The sequence below is a fragment of the Rhinichthys klamathensis genome, unplaced genomic scaffold (assembly GCF_029890125.1).
Source record: "Rhinichthys klamathensis goyatoka isolate OS25496 unplaced genomic scaffold, OSU_Roscu_1.1 h1tg000186l_1, whole genome shotgun sequence".
Classification (NCBI taxonomy): domain Eukaryota; kingdom Metazoa; phylum Chordata; class Actinopteri; order Cypriniformes; family Leuciscidae; genus Rhinichthys; species Rhinichthys klamathensis.
In genome coordinates this window covers 2,477,027-2,492,911 of record NW_026606714.1, presented here as the reverse complement: position 1 = coordinate 2,492,911, position 15,885 = coordinate 2,477,027, and the positions used below count along the sequence as shown (strand labels likewise).

Genomic DNA, 15,885 nt, shown 5'->3' with positions numbered 1-15,885 from the left:
ACGCAACCCCCCATCCTTCTTTGGAACGATGAAATATCAGCTGTAATAACCTAGCTCCAAACTGGGAGGAGGAACCCGTTCTATAGCCCCCTTTTGAAGGAGCGTTTTCACCTCTTGTTCCATTACCAGAGCCTGCTCGGGGCCCACACTATGGGCAGAACCCCTCTGAGTTTCGGTGGACGACACCTAAATTGGATCGAATAACCTCTTACTACTGTCTGCAGGACCCACTGAGATATTCTTGGCAGGCTTTTCCACTCTGCCAAACAAATTCTACTAAGGGTACCAGTCTCTCGAGACTGGTCTCTGGTGTAATTTGAGTAGCAAACACAGCGCCCTGTAACGGCGCACCGGCAGGGAACTACTGGTTTGACCGCTCTGAGACCCTCCTCAGAGGGAGCGAGCGTCCCTCGGGAAAGCACTCGCTGGGACCGTCTACGCCCCGGCATGAAGGCGGGGTTGGCAGAACGGGCCCCTGAGGGCACCGAGAAAGAATGGGCACCGTAAAAAGAGGTGAACACCTTTATCCCTCGATGGGGACCACCCTCAGTGTCAGAGGAGGCGAGCGTCCCTCGGGAAAGCGCTCGCCGGGACCGTCTGCGCCCCGGCATGAAGGCGGGGTTGGCAGAACGGGCCCCTGAGGGCACCGAGGAAGAATGGGCACCGTAAAAAGAGGTGAACACCTTTCTCCCTCGATGGGGACCACCCTCAGTGTCAGAGGAGGCGAGCGTCCCTCGGGAAAGCGCTCGCCGAGACCGTCTGCGCCCCGGCATGAAGGCAGGGTTGGCAGAACGGGCCCCTAAGGGCACCGAGAAAGAATGGGCACCGTAAAAAGAGGTGAACACCTTTCTCCCTCGGTGGGGACCGCCCTCAGCATAGCCAATATAACTGTCCTCAAAACAGTTCTATTGCTTTTTTTATTTTTTATTATATTATATTTATTTTTCAAAAAGCTTTGGCTGAGAGTGCCGCGTCTGGTCCCACTGTCCAGCAAGGGGAGCGCGAGACGCGATACTCTGCTTTGTTGCACCTATGCGATGAGCTCGTGGACTCAGTCCACGACCAGCAGCCCCGTGGACATGAACTTTTAATGGAAGAAATCTTTTAAAAGCTGCTGCCTGCTTCTTTTCTTCCTGAAATTATCAATGACAGTATTAACTAAGTCACTGAATAACCCCGCAGGGGAGAGAGGATCATCTAAAAGAAAGCTTTCTCTTTCTGTTTCATGTTGGAAAAAATCATTTTACCATAAATCGGCAGCCTGACGCAGTTCTCGAACCACGTCAGTACTGCCTCCTCACTCATGCTCACGTCCTTTAGCAAATCAGCCTGGTATGCCTGCAATATAGACATTGTATGCAGACACGACGCAGCCTGACCTCCCGCCAAATACACTTTACAAAGCCGAAATATTTCATAATGGCTTGGAAGATAATGCCGGTGCTTTAAATGACAATGCAGCCTCGGAAGAGAGATAGCTCGCAAGCGTCTCTTCTACCCGCGGCAAAGCGCCGTCTTTTCTTTTCAAAAACCTAGCCCCCGCTAAATCTGAATATGTGAATGATTGGGGGCTAAAATTATATCAGAAGCCGGCTTCTTCCATAATCTCGACACCTCAGTATGGAGATCATGAAAAAACGGCAAGCACCGGCATGGAGGTTGCACACGGGAAGGGAGAAATCTTTCATCTAACTTAGATTTAATAACAGACTCCTGCCTAGCCACTGGCCACTCAATGCTTAGTTTTGATACAGCTCGAGTGAGAACCTCCATGAGCTCTTCGCTTTCGGGAGTGTTAGGTGGCGAGTCCTCCACATCTCCCTCGTCAATACTGCTATTTTTATCTCCTAGTTTTTATAACTAACGTTAGATAGTTGCAGTACTGGTGCCTGAGCCCGGGCGGAAGAAACCGCAGAGCGTGCTTCCAAACCGGGCTGAGACACTGGATCTAACAGGTGAAGGCAGAGATAAGGCAGAGCCCGTCTCTAACCCCGCTGAAAGATCCATTTGCGATCCCCACGATAAGCGTCGCCGCTCAGCCTCGGCAGAAGCGGGACTCGAACCGCGGGGAGCGCGCACCGAGCACTCTCCTCAAAGACCGCCCGGCGGGAGCGGAGCGTCCATAAAGGCAGACGCTCGCAATGCTCGCAGCCAGCCCCCTCGAGAACTGACTGGGCATACACTCCCAAACAAACAACACAAAGAACGTGTGTATCCCCGCCCGTTAGATAGCGCAAGCAGGGAGGAACACACTTCTTAAATGCCGTTCGCTCGCCATAGTCTCTCATACAAAAATTTTTGTGTGGTGTAAATGTGATAACTCCTGCCTAGCAAATACTAAAGACAGACACAGTGTTTACACTCAGACAGATTCACACAGAGCCGGCCCTAGACCTTTGGGGGCCCTAAGCAAAATTTGGTTTGAGGCCCCTTTGACCGTTTTAAGGCCTAAAGAAAAGCAATGACTACCTTATAACTATACCATACTATATAACTCAGATGTCTAACAGGAAAATTGTGATACCACTGAGCTGAATGGCAGTGCAAGACACACACACACACACACACACACACACACACACTGATTAACTTGCTGAATAAAAAGACAGATAAAGTGATTATCACTGAGCAAAGATACATTTTTATTGACACCAGAGTTTAAGAGTCACAAACTACAGCACATATATACGTACACTACCGTTCAAAAGTTTGGGGTCAGTGAGAATTTTATTTTTATTTTTTGGAGGAAAGAAATCAATACTTTTATTTATCAAGGAATAATTAATTTGATCGAAAGTGACAGTAAAGACATTTATAATGTTACAAAAGATTCTAACCCTAACCCTATTCATCAAAGAATCCTAAAAAAAAAAACTAAAAAAAAACTGTACAACTGACAGACCCAGGGCCGGCGCTAGCCATTTGGGTGCCCTAAGCACAAATGCTTGGTGGTGCCCCCCCACCCCACTCACCCCCTCACCCACCCAAGGAATAACAACCATTCAGAATTTCTTAGTCTGATGAAGCACAATATAATAATTCTGTACATAATTTGTAGGGCTGGGAAAAGATTAATCGCGATTAATCGCATCCAAAATAAAAGTTTGTGTCTACATGAATGATATATGTGTGCGTGTACTGTGTATAATTATTTTGTATATACACTACCGTTCAAAAGTTTGGGGTCGGTACGATTTTAAATACTTTTAAAAGAATTATCTTCTGCTAACCATGGCTGCGCTTATTTGATTAAAAATACAACAAAAATCAGTTATAGTATTAAATATTATTCCAGTGTAAATCAGCTGTTTTCTGTGTGAATATATAGTAAAGTGTAATTTATTCCTGTGATCAAAGCTGAATTTTCAGCATCACCAGTGTCAGTGTCTTCAGTGTCAAATGATCCTTCACAAATCAGTATAATATGAGGATTTGATGCTCAAGAAACATTTATTATTATTATCAGTAAAGTTGTAACAGTTGTTGGTCTGTCAGTTGTACAGTTTTTTTTTTTTTTAGGATTCTTTGATGAATAGGAAGTTCAAAAGACTTTTGTAACATTATAAATGTCTTTACTGTCACTTTCAATCAAATTAACTATTCCTTGATAAATAAAAGTATTGATTTCTTTCCTCCAAAAAATAAAAATAAAATTCTCACTGACCCCAAACTTTTGAACGGTAGTGTATATAAATACACATTTGCATGTATGTATTTAAGAAATATTTGTTATTTATATATAAAATATTTAAATTTATATATAATATAAATTATATATAAATATATACAGTATATACATGCAAATATTTCTTAAATATATACGTGCATATGTGTGTGTATTTATATATACAAAATAATTATACACAGTATACACACATATCATGTAGACACAAACTTTTATTTTGTATGCGATTAATCTTTTCCCAGCCCTAATAATTTGACAACTCTGTGAATATGAAAATATACAAACACTGAGATTGTGGGTTTTTTTTTTTTTTCTAATTGCAGTTTCACCAACAGATGTCGCCCTTGAGGGAGCACCAGAGGGAGACGAAAAATGAGATTCACCTTTTTCTCGACTAATTTGGTCTAGGCCTATATTACTTTTGTATTGCTTTTGTATATTAACATGCTTTAGACATATTTTATTTGTTATTTATACTAGTAGCCTATTGTGATGATTTTTCACGACCCAGATTTTTTGGTGCCCCCCCAAGCACTTGGTGCCCTACGCGCGCGTGATGTGCGTGTGCGGAGCGCCGGCCCTGGACCAACAACTGTTTCAACATTGATAATAATAATAAATGTTTCTTGAGCATCAAATCCTCATATTATACTGATTTGTGAAGGATCATTTGACACTGAAGACACTGACACTGGTGATGCTGAAAATTCAGCTTTGATCACAGGAATAAATTACACTTTACTATATATTCACACAGAAAACTGCTGATTTACACTGGAATAATATTTAATACTATAACTGATTTTTGTTGTATTTTTAATCAAATAAGCGCAGCCATGGTTAGCAGAAGAGAATTCTTTTAAAAGTATTTAAAATCGTACCGACCCCAAACTTTTGAACGGTAGTGTATATATATAAAATTTTAATTAAATAGAGCAAATAGAATAACATTTAAATATAATATTATATAAAATAATAAATAGATTTTTCAAATAAACAAAATTAACAATAACATCTAAAAATCTAAAATCTAGTGCTCCTAAGGGGACATAAGGAGTAAACTAATGTTAGCCCTTTAGTGTAGAATCCAAACTGGGTCAGAGGTGGGTAGAGTATCCAAAAACTGTACTCAAGTAAAAGTACAAGTACTTATAGAAATATTTACTCAAAGTAAAAGTAAAAGTAATAATCTTAAAAGTTACTTGAGTAAGAGTAAAAAAGTATCCAATGAAAAAACTACTCAAGTAGTTAGTTACTAGTTACTTTGGATCACATAGGCCTATATATATATATATATATATATAACATGACATTATTTAGATATTTTTTTATTTTAATGACTAAAATGATCATAATTAGATAAGCCATCTTTGCAACAAAAACAGAAGAGACAAACATTATTTCTGTATATTATATCTATAGCCCGAAAACCATTGCCTGTCCTTTGGTTTGTATAATAGTATAATAACTTATACAACTACATTTGGATTATTAGACAATGTCGGAATAAAGTGACTCTATGGAGTTTTGCATTCATGTAAAGGGGTGGGAACCATTGACACAGATTAGAAAGTGTTAAAACTCTGCACATGTGCCCGCCGTCATGTCATGCCAAACACAACCAACGATCAAAAATGTACGGATCTTCTTCTGTCTGTTCTCCAAAATGTATTTAAATGTAGGCTATATTTGTGAAAGCATCTTTAAACTGGTTAACTGTGTCTAATAAGGCAGGCAAAGGCATTCGTTTTCAAGTCGAGTTCGCACGTCACTGCGCAATACACACATTGTGTGTGTACACACATTCATAAACTGGACGATAGCTTATTTAATGTATAAATTAATGTATATGTCCAAAAAAAGGGAAATGTCATACTTTGTAGTAGTGCTATATGGCGTAATAATCTGTTTGGTTGTAAAATGTATTACCTGAATGAAATGAAATCGAATGTATCGTCGTGTGGAATAATTCATTCACAGACAGCTTACGAAGTAACATACGAAGATGTTCAACTAATAAAGATCTTCATCGCTGGCAAAAAAATATGATGCATTTGCAGATTTACTTTCTAGACTGTACTGTAGACTGTGGACTGCCACTTTCATACAACGCTCTTGATGTAATCTTGATGTTGATGTAATCTTCCTGTTACGACTCCGAGATGATTCAGTGCGTGCAGGAAACTGAACAGATCATTCGAACTGATTCGCGAACCGATTTAGACAGATCTGCCCAACTTGTTTGATGAAGTCTTTGAGCAGAATCGACTCAAAAGAGTGATTCATTTGTGAATTGAGCATCGCTCATGCCCAGAAAAAAAGAGAGAGCGCGCGCTTAGAATAAACCCTTGTCAAAAAATCCTATTGGAATTTCAGTTTATCCTGTAGGATCTTAATGGATTCCAATAGGATCTTATTGGATTCTTATAATCCTATTGGACATTCTGATTTATTTTAATGGAATTTTACTTTGTCCTGTAGGATCTTATTGGATTCTTATTGGATCTTATTAGATTCTTATAATCCTATTGGACATTCTGATTAATTTTAATGAAATTTCACTTTGTCCTGTAGTATCTTACTGGATTCTTATAGGATCTTATTGGATTCTTAGAATCCTTCATTCTGATTTATTTTCATGGAATTTTTAGTTTGTCCTGTAGTATATTTTTTTTAAATTCTATATCATTTCTGTATGTTGTGCTGTTTTTCCAGGTAATTACAATTAAATATTATAAACATTTATACAGCCAGATCATTTTAATCATTTAAATTCAGAAATTATATACATTATAGATAGATTCACAAATAAAAGAATATAAATACAATTTAGGTAGAATGTCATATAGTCGACACAATAAAATGATTTATTTACACTTTCAGGAACACCATTAAATATTAAATATATTAAATTAAATATATAACATCAAATATATAATGTTATAAACATTTATACAGCAAGATCGTTTTAATCATTTCAATTCAGAAATTATATACATTATAGATAGATTCATAAATAAAAGAATATAACAATTTAGATAGAATGTCATATAGTCCATACAATAAAAGGATTTATTTACACTTGCAGGAACACCATGCAGCTCAGTTACTATAAAAAATATTCAGCCATCAGCTGAGCTCTATGCTAGGCCTATACATCAGTCAAGCTCTATGCTGTTTGGTTGTAATGCAATATAGCATGTTTTTTTCAAGCAAATGTGCACAACTTTGCGGACAATTTCCAGAGGTTTTACAATCATACGTGTTGGAGTTGGCACCACTTCTTTTATATGGGAAGGAGATCCTTCAGACATAAAACCAGCAAGTGTGGTTTGTAAAAGCTGAACTTGGATGAGCGGATTGTTTTTGTGATCATGTATGATATTTACAATTGACTCAATCTTTCCAATGCAACCATTATTTAGCTGAACAGTAAAACTGTTGTGTTTGTACTCTTTTCCATATTTCTCTGTCGTTAACAGTTGTCCATTCACAATTGCTCTGTCATATGTCTCTGCAGAGTACTCATCATTTTCAGATAGATCACAGACTGGGAGCATTAAGAACTTATCTTTGTGATCTAACATTTTTTGTCGAGAACATCCCAGCAAAACAAGACCTTCTAGCTTTTGTGCCTTAGCAACAAGAGGATAAACACCTAGCCAGTCATTGACAAGTTTGCCCACCCTATTTGAGACATCAGCACTAGTCGTTGTTCGTTTAAGTAGTTGGGGAATTGACTGAAGTATGTTGAATTGGCGTGCAATTTGAGATGGGATATAATTTGTTCCATGACACAACCTCTTCAGTTTCTGGTTGTGACCCTCAAATGAAAATGCAGATGTACACCAAAGAGGTCCATACATCTTGACAGAGAAAGGCAAATGTGTAAGCTGATGGACATTGAAGGACATTTGGCACAAGCCATATGTCGTTGGTATCTCCTGCACAAACTTTGTGATCTTGGATGTTGCTGCTGCCAAGTCATTTTCTGTGACAGTGTCTTTCAGAAAGCAAAAAATGGCAGTGACCAGAAGGAGCCAATGTTTCAAAAATTTTGTTGGAAGAATCTTGTACAGAACAGGACCACTGTAGAATAATAGCCAGCTTCTGCATTCTGCAGCCTTCCACCTTTGCGCAACTTTCACAGTCCGTGGTATTCTTGGTATATCAGATGGAGGTTTGATGGTAAGCAGTCTTTGATCAACAAGCTTATGTGATGTCCCAATGTACCAAGGGCTGTCATGGTACTTGCTATTGAACCACAAGTCCAAGAATTGCTTTGTCACTCCCAAGAGAACACAGTGCATGTAGTCAATTGGAAAGCTGTTCACAATGTCAAAACCAGTGGAGGGATTCAGGAGGACTAATGGTGATACTGTCTTCACCCCAAACACATGGTCAACATCATTCTCAATGGCCCTCTGCCCACATTCAATGACATGGTCATGGGTTCTTTTCTGTGCCTCAGTGGGTGGATATACTCTGGCATATCCTCTTCCTTTTGGCACTGTTTTCCCTTCATTTAAGCAATGTCCACATCCATATGCACCATTGAATTGATGTATACCTTGAAGCATACATCGGGCTACTGCGTCACATGAGCATACGATAGGGAAAACTTTAGACACCACAGTTTTTTTTGTATGTGGGTGCTTCCATTCCAGACCTTGTGAATTGATTTTTAGAATGTCATCCACAAATTGCTTAAGGTAGGTGGACATGTCAGGTTTACCACGCCCAAACCAGACACCTGCGAGTATCATGTTTTTGAAACGAACATTTGGTTGGAGTTCATTTATCACACATCTGATGGGCCACAATGAGAAAGGTGAAGATTTAAACATTGGAATGCCATCACAGTTCCATAGTAGTGATATGTCATTAGCTGTGAAATTGGGGAGTGTTTGATACATTTCACCCTTTCTTACATCATTTGTTCCATATACTTCTGATTGAAATGCACAATCATCTTTTTGTAGGATGTCTCTTAGCTGGTCCTCGATAGAGAGACTTATATAAAAATTGCCTTCTGCAATATTCTTTTTTGGGTCATTTATCTCATTACACTCTGGACAATGCATGTTGTTCTTTGAAAGATATGTTTGGCAAATGTTGCAGAAAAGGTGAACATTTAGAGACTCAGATGGATCATGGAATATTTTTCGGAAGAGGTGGAGAGACTCTGGCAATATGTTGCTACTCGGTAGAAAGACATTTAAGAGCTTTAATAGGTCTTCCACAGCACTTGCTGTTAAACTGTGCCTCAGAGAGAAGGACAAAATTAGAACTATTGCCTGTGCAATTGTTATCTCTGATCCTGTGTAAAGAGGGGCCCCAGATTTTTCAAATTGTGAATTTGAATCAGAATTTGTGACAGCAGTGTCATCCATAGTAGAGTCAAAATCTCCCTGAGTGTCACTCCACTCATCTTCACCATGGTCCATTTCATCAACAGAATCATAAAATTCCTCCTCGTCTTCCTCACTGTTTGCAGGGGATTCATTCTGATGGGTATCATCCCAATTGTAATGAGGAGTGTTGTTTGCCCGCCATCGACTTGTCTTTGGAAGGGGGCAACTCGATTCTGGATCCAAAAATCTAGTAATATGATCAAAGACTATTTTAACATGTGACAGTGCTTTCAAGTAATAAAATGTTAACATAATTTTATTTAACCCTCTGGTACTTTTCAGTCATTTTCGTGTTTTGAAGTTGTTCCATTTTTTACTTAATCAAAATGGTACAAAGCTTTGTGATTTTGTAGCACTTGCTGCAGTAAAATACACAAATAATTATATAAATAACAGTGAACATTGTATTAGATGTACAATGTTTACAAAAAATAATTTGCATTTTTAATATTTAAAATGTACTAATTAATTATTTCAAATGTATTGAATTATCTATACTCAGATTCAAGTTGTAAAAATAGGGTACCTTTTGTAAGGGCCTCGTTGTTTTGCATTCATTTCAATGTAGGGATATCTTCTTGTTTAGAGGAATCATTTGTGGTCACTGTTGTGGAAATATTAAATATGTATAACGTACTGCATATGTAAATAATAATAATAATAATAATAATACAAAATCTTGGCGTTAGAAAGTCAACATAATAAAAACTGAACGGAAAATAATTTGTATATTCATACAAAGAACACCGCCCACAACTCACATCGTAGGCATGAACATTCAATTGCGCATGCGCATCCTTGCTCACTGCAGCGCAACGGTCAGAGGAGACGATCATACAACTTTCTTGAAGACGACGAACTGTGACAAACAATTGTAAGTAACATATTTAAACGTTTCTTTATATTAACATTTGACACAATCTAGAAATATTTATGTGTAAACCTGCGTAAAATGTTTTTTTTTTCGTAACATTTTAAGACTGGTCAGTATACGTTATAACGTTAGTCATCTGGCTGCTTTTTGATAACAGTTATATAATTAACGTTAGATCATGTTTAACGGTCTTACCGTTACATTTATCAACTACTTACACCATAAGTAGAAACCTTTAAGTAGAAATACACCATTATTAGAAACTTAAGTCATTTCTTAAACGTTATTTTTGTAGTTAACATCACAATGGACTTTATCATCAGTGGCTGTCGGTTATGTCTCGGACATTAACGTTACGTTTCTGTTGCTGGTTGCTTAGTAACAGTTTTAAACATCATTTTAGAGGGAAATTACCCTTATCTGTTCTAAATCCACTGTAAACCTTGCAATATACACGAGAAACAACTTGTGTTCTTTGATCTTGAGCATATCTCTCCTAAAAGAAAGCAAGCATCAGGTTGTCAATGTACGAGACTCATACAGGCACGCAACTACAGTAACACGGCTAGATCCACCGGCTGGTGCGAAGCTATGTCTGAATTGAGGTCCAGATCGAACAAAACCTTAACAAGAGATTAATACACCTATAAAACATTGAATGTCTTTTACATTAAACATCAAAGCATATAATATTTGTATAAACACTCTTTGTTTTGCCCACACATCAAAAGCATTATAATTGACAGAATATTGTCTATTTTTTTTATCCTATTAAGAAAATGAGGTTTATGTTAATCCAATGGATTGAAGATCCCCCAACATGGGATGTGCTTCCAACTGAAAAAATTATTAATGGACAGTGTGAAATTGGTGGTGTATGTGATGTACAGTACAAAGAAGAATCCAGCCCTGCAAAAATTCTAAACGTTGGTAAGTATGTTTTTGTAATATGTCTGTGCATTACTGTGATACAATTGATGCATGTTGTGATAATAATTAATTATCATTTCAGGAACTAGATCTGCCATGCTTAAGCAGCTTCATTCTATTGAGAAAAATCAGTCCATCAAAAGATCCAGACCTGAAGGGAATGAAGAATTAGGGAGAGGGCAGCGCCAGAAGTATAGCAGAATACTTTCTGAATCAGAAAGCAGTGAAGAATATGAGGTAAATTAGGATGATGCAGTTTGTGGTAACCCTAACCCCATTTTGTCTAATATCTAACACGATATTAACTCCTTGTTTATTAAATATCAAAATCGAGTGCTGGCAGTAGATCCATTTCATATTTAGCACTAAAACTCTGGAACAGTCTTCCTAATATTTTCCGGGAAGCAGACACACGCTGTCAGTTCAAAGCTAGACTAAAAACACATCTCTTTGACCTAGCATACACATAACACACTATAGACTTCTATAATTCAATGTTAGGCTGCATAGATTAGGTCAGCCGGAACCGGGAACACTTCCCTTAAATCCTGATGTACTCGTTACATCATAAGAAAAATGGCGTCCGAATGACAAGCACATGACAATATATAATGTCGAAACCTGATAAGCTATTGTTGCTTAGACCCATATGATTGCCACTTTCAGCTAATTTGAAGGTTATATTTGTAATTGTACAATTCTCTTTTATTTACAGTCGGTCAGTAAACAAGTTTCTGAAAAGAGCGTCAAAAGGATAAGAGCCGCCAGATCCTTTCTGCAGCAGTATAATCTTGAAAAAGTAAGATTATTTCAACGAAGTTACATATATCAGGGCTCTAGTCTAGACTCATTCTTCCCACTGCTTTATTTTTCCAGCAACAGTAGATGTATTTAACAGTAGCATACAAGAAAGAAATTAAATGAACAAATATAAAAAATAAAACACTACATAGTAGACTTCACTGTAAATTATACATTGATTCTTATTAAATCTACTATTAAAGTTCTCACAAGACTCTTATTTTCACAGCACCCGTTCACTGCAGATGATCCATTGGTGAGTAAATGATGTAATGCTAAATTTCTCCAAATCTGTTACAAATTATGAAACAAACTCATCTACATCTTGGATGGTTTGATGTTGAATACATTTTCAGCAAGTTTTAATTACATACAAACTGCACTAACAAATGTTTTACAATTCTAGGAATCAAGCAGGGAGGGAACGACATCAGCAAGGACAAGGAATGACAGTGGAGTCAATCAGCAAATTTTGGCTGAATTAAAAGAGATTAAGAGTGTTCTTGTGGAAACTCTAACACTTTTAAAAAATGGTAACCCTATGAAAAGTTTTTAATTTTTTTAAGTGATTGCTTCAAAAGATATTAAAACCTATTTTGTTCTAGGATGCACTCCATTAATGACTGCACCAGCACACAATCTCCCTGGATGCACTTCGGATTTGCCAGCCCCAGAGTCTTCCCCTGTGGTACCTGCCCCTTCCTCTCTACTGCCTCTTCATGTAAAGGAGACTAGGAGTAATAATGACTGCAAAAAGGTATTGTTTTTAAGTAACATTCAAAATGCTTTCTTACTAGGGCTGCATGATTTGGTCAAAAATGTATATTATGATTCAGTGTTTCCCACAGGAGTTTATATATTAAAAGTCAGAATTGTTAGATTATGTTCGGTTCATATTTTCAGCCTTTTTTCTCTTTCATACAAAAACCAAAAATGCCATTTTACATGAGAGATGATACAGATTATGGTATGCAAGATGGACAGAATTGTCAGATTTTTAAGGAACAAAAGTAAACAACATAATGCTGACAACTACATCCAATGTTTGTTATTATTTTATTTTTTTTGTTCTAGAGATAAATGCAAATTAGTGCATACTTAAACATAACATTTCAGAAAACTTGTATTACAAAAATGTTTGCAAGTAATGTAATCAATCATTTGGAGAAGTATGTCAATAGAGGGTATGCGTGTGACGTCACCGTCGGCTGGATTGATAGAGCCCTATGCAATCCGTTTTATTTTTTCCCAAATTCCGTTTTATTTTTTCCCAAATTCCGTTTTTTTTTTTTTTTTTTTTTTTTTTTTTAGTTGTAAAAAGTGTGCTTTTAAAGTTAATGATTAAAAAATGTACACAAATAAAATAGGAATGACCTTAAATTTATTGAGGTAACAGACATTTACTCAGTACTTTTCAGCACAAATACTGCATGATGCAACATAACACTGCACTCTTCAAGTAACAACAAAATATGGTTATGAGCTTTAAACTGTCCAGTAAAATAAATTATATTAGTTTATATAAGTGTAAATAAAAGTCACACTGTCTCTCTCTCGCCCACTGTTGCGTGCTCTCGGACACACTCGGTCTCTCTCGCGGAGTATCGCTCGCGGTGTTCGCTTCGCTTTTGTCCAGTCCGGCGCCTCATAGACAGACGCGGTGTGTGTGTGTGTGTGAGAGAGAGAGAGAGAGAGAGAGAGAGAGAGAGACGCGTGAGTAGGGGTGTCACGATTCTCCAAATCCTCGTTTTGATTACATTTTTGATTCTAAGGTCACGGTTCGATTCGATTCTCGATTTTTACATTTATTTTTTTTAAAGCCGAAACCGGCCAATCAGGATGCTCTCTGTCTTACATGCGCTTCATGAGGCACATACGCAAGGTCTCTCGCTCTCTCCATCTCTGCCGTGCGCGCTATAGGGTTTGCACAGTCTCTTCTGTCTCGCATGCGCGCTCTTGCTCGCTCACTCTAGATTCCGGGAGATTTTAACTAATTTGCGGGCATCAGGGAGCCGCTATCAATATGCGGGAGACTCCCGTAACTTCCGCGAGACTTGGGATGTCTGCAAACTGGGGTTTTTTTGAAGCGCGAACGTTGTCAACATAACTCACTGGAAATCCCAAAAACTTCCACACCTGCGACTTCAATGAAAGAGGAGGGGGTTCAAGTTCTGTCGATGGGTCTCCTGCATCTGCAGTTGCCATGCTATCTTTTGAATGGCTGTAGCTAAGTTAGAGGAGGTTGACCATAGACTCGCAGCACTTCAACACATCTTGGATGATTCTTAATCTACACTCATAGGTTTCATCATAACAAACAAAATATTATTAAGTTCACTTTAACTCTGTTACTGTTTCATTGTTCGATCACTGTTTTCAGGTTAGAATTGGCCCCAACACATCCATCGGTGCCGAACAGTTTGGCCACATGAAATGGACAGATGCAAAAAAAGCAACAAAAGACCTCCTGGTGGCTGTCTTTGGAAGAGCAACACTGGCAACACACTGCTACACAGGAAAAAGTTCCAATGCCTTCAAAGACAAAGAAGCAAAGCCACAACTGGAGGCTCAAAAAGTGTCTGACATAATTGGTGAGTTTATTTTCCTGAAAATCAAGTTTTGGCAGGTTTTTATTATTATATATATATAACAACAGGATATAATTATACTCAGGAATTTGGAAAAGTATCTACTTTTTTACTTTTTTTAATATACTTTAGAGCAACAGGGCTCAACAGTGCGAGCATTTCACTCGCATTTGCGACTAAAAATAGATGTGTGCGAACTGTATTTTTTTTTTTTTTCAAGCAAGTCGTTTAATACAAATTGTGTGAACAAATAAAGCTGCAGTGGCTGTTACTGACTATTTAAATCTAACAGTTTGGTGTCCCGTGTTGTAAATCCTCTGACCAATCAGTGATCTGTAGTGTTTTCACGTCACATTTTAGTATCCGTACGGTACACTTGGAACCTCAGCAGAGGTGGTATGCTACCATTAAAAGCTTGCCGGACCGAATTTATCATACCGGATGTGTCATAAAAACATTTAACAGTCACTTAGTGGCGAAACAATGTAATCGATAAATGCGTTGTTTTAAGCACCAAGTTTCTATCAAAAGCTGATTTTGATTGCTATCGTAGACATCAGTGTTCATATTTGAACTTTAAACTTTTATCCCAGTAATTCTATGATCATTTGAACTATTGCATCACAGAAATAATGATACTATGATGTTGAAAAGAGTGTTTGTGAAAAGCTGTTTCATGACGACTCTCTCCAGGTCAGCGCCAACACAGTTTTGAATGTTGCGATATGATTTTGACAAAGTAATAGACAGACGAATTGAAAGATCACGTGGGTGTTTGAATCGAGATCACAGCCTTTTAAAGATGAATCGTGCATTTGGGATATTATGTCACTCAACACTCAGATAACGACACATTTCATCCTCTGTTGCAACGAAAGTGGCTAACTTATTTTAACCTTATCTACAAGCAAGGACAAAAATAAAGCAATTGAATTTGAATTAATATCGATTCTGGAATAAAAAAATCGATTTTAGAATCGATAAAAAAACTGCGATAGCTAGGTGAATCGATTTTTTTCTCTCAGCCCTAATCCCTAGTATGTAATAGTGAAGAAGAATATAGGCACAGGCTTCCCTTGAGGAGTTCTATTGTCAACATAGATGCCCAATACCATTACTCAATAATCATTATGGTTTGTAAACTTATGTTCTGTTTGTTTCTTTCCTTACAGGCTACATCAAAAATAAATTTAATATTGAAGCAAGTATAATTAAGAAGGCCATCTCCCAGAAATGCGCAGATGAATGCAAGATGTCAAAAAGGCGCCACAATGATTGTGTGTGAGTTTGTTTGAATCAAACTGATTTGTTCAGGATGTTTAATGTTGTATTTCACAGTTGGTGTGTGTGTGTGTGTTTGTGTGAGTGTGTGTGCGCGTGTGAGTTCGTGGGAATCAGACAGATTTGCTCAGGATATGTTTAATGCTGTATTTCAGTTATTGTTGTGTGTGTGTGTGTGTGTGTGTGTGTGTGTGTGTGTGTGTGTGTGTGTGTGTGTGTGTGTGTGTGTGTGTGTGTGTGTGTGTGTGTTGAGTGTGTGTGTGTGTAAGTCTGTAGCGAATATAATCTGTAAAAAAGTAATAAATTCATAGT

At 37.8% G+C, this 15,885-nt stretch overlaps 1 protein-coding gene and 1 non-coding gene across 2 annotated transcripts; both read left to right on the top strand.

The window, feature by feature from the left end:
- Positions 1-243: 243 nt before the first annotated feature.
- Positions 244-333, top strand: LOC130095198 (small nucleolar RNA SNORA5). Its single transcript, XR_008808059.1, has one exon. It is a non-coding gene; the product is annotated as a small nucleolar RNA SNORA5 (small nucleolar RNA).
- An 11,858-nt stretch (positions 334-12,191) lies between these two features.
- LOC130095175 (protein insensitive-like) lies at positions 12,192-15,651 on the top strand. Its single transcript, XM_056261872.1, has 3 exons — positions 12,192-12,461; positions 14,085-14,295; positions 15,465-15,651. The coding sequence occupies exons 1-3, from the start codon at positions 12,324-12,326 to the stop codon at positions 15,575-15,577; spliced, it is 462 nt and encodes a 153-aa protein (XP_056117847.1). The 5' UTR covers positions 12,192-12,323; the 3' UTR covers positions 15,578-15,651.
- Positions 15,652-15,885: the final 234 nt, after the last annotated feature.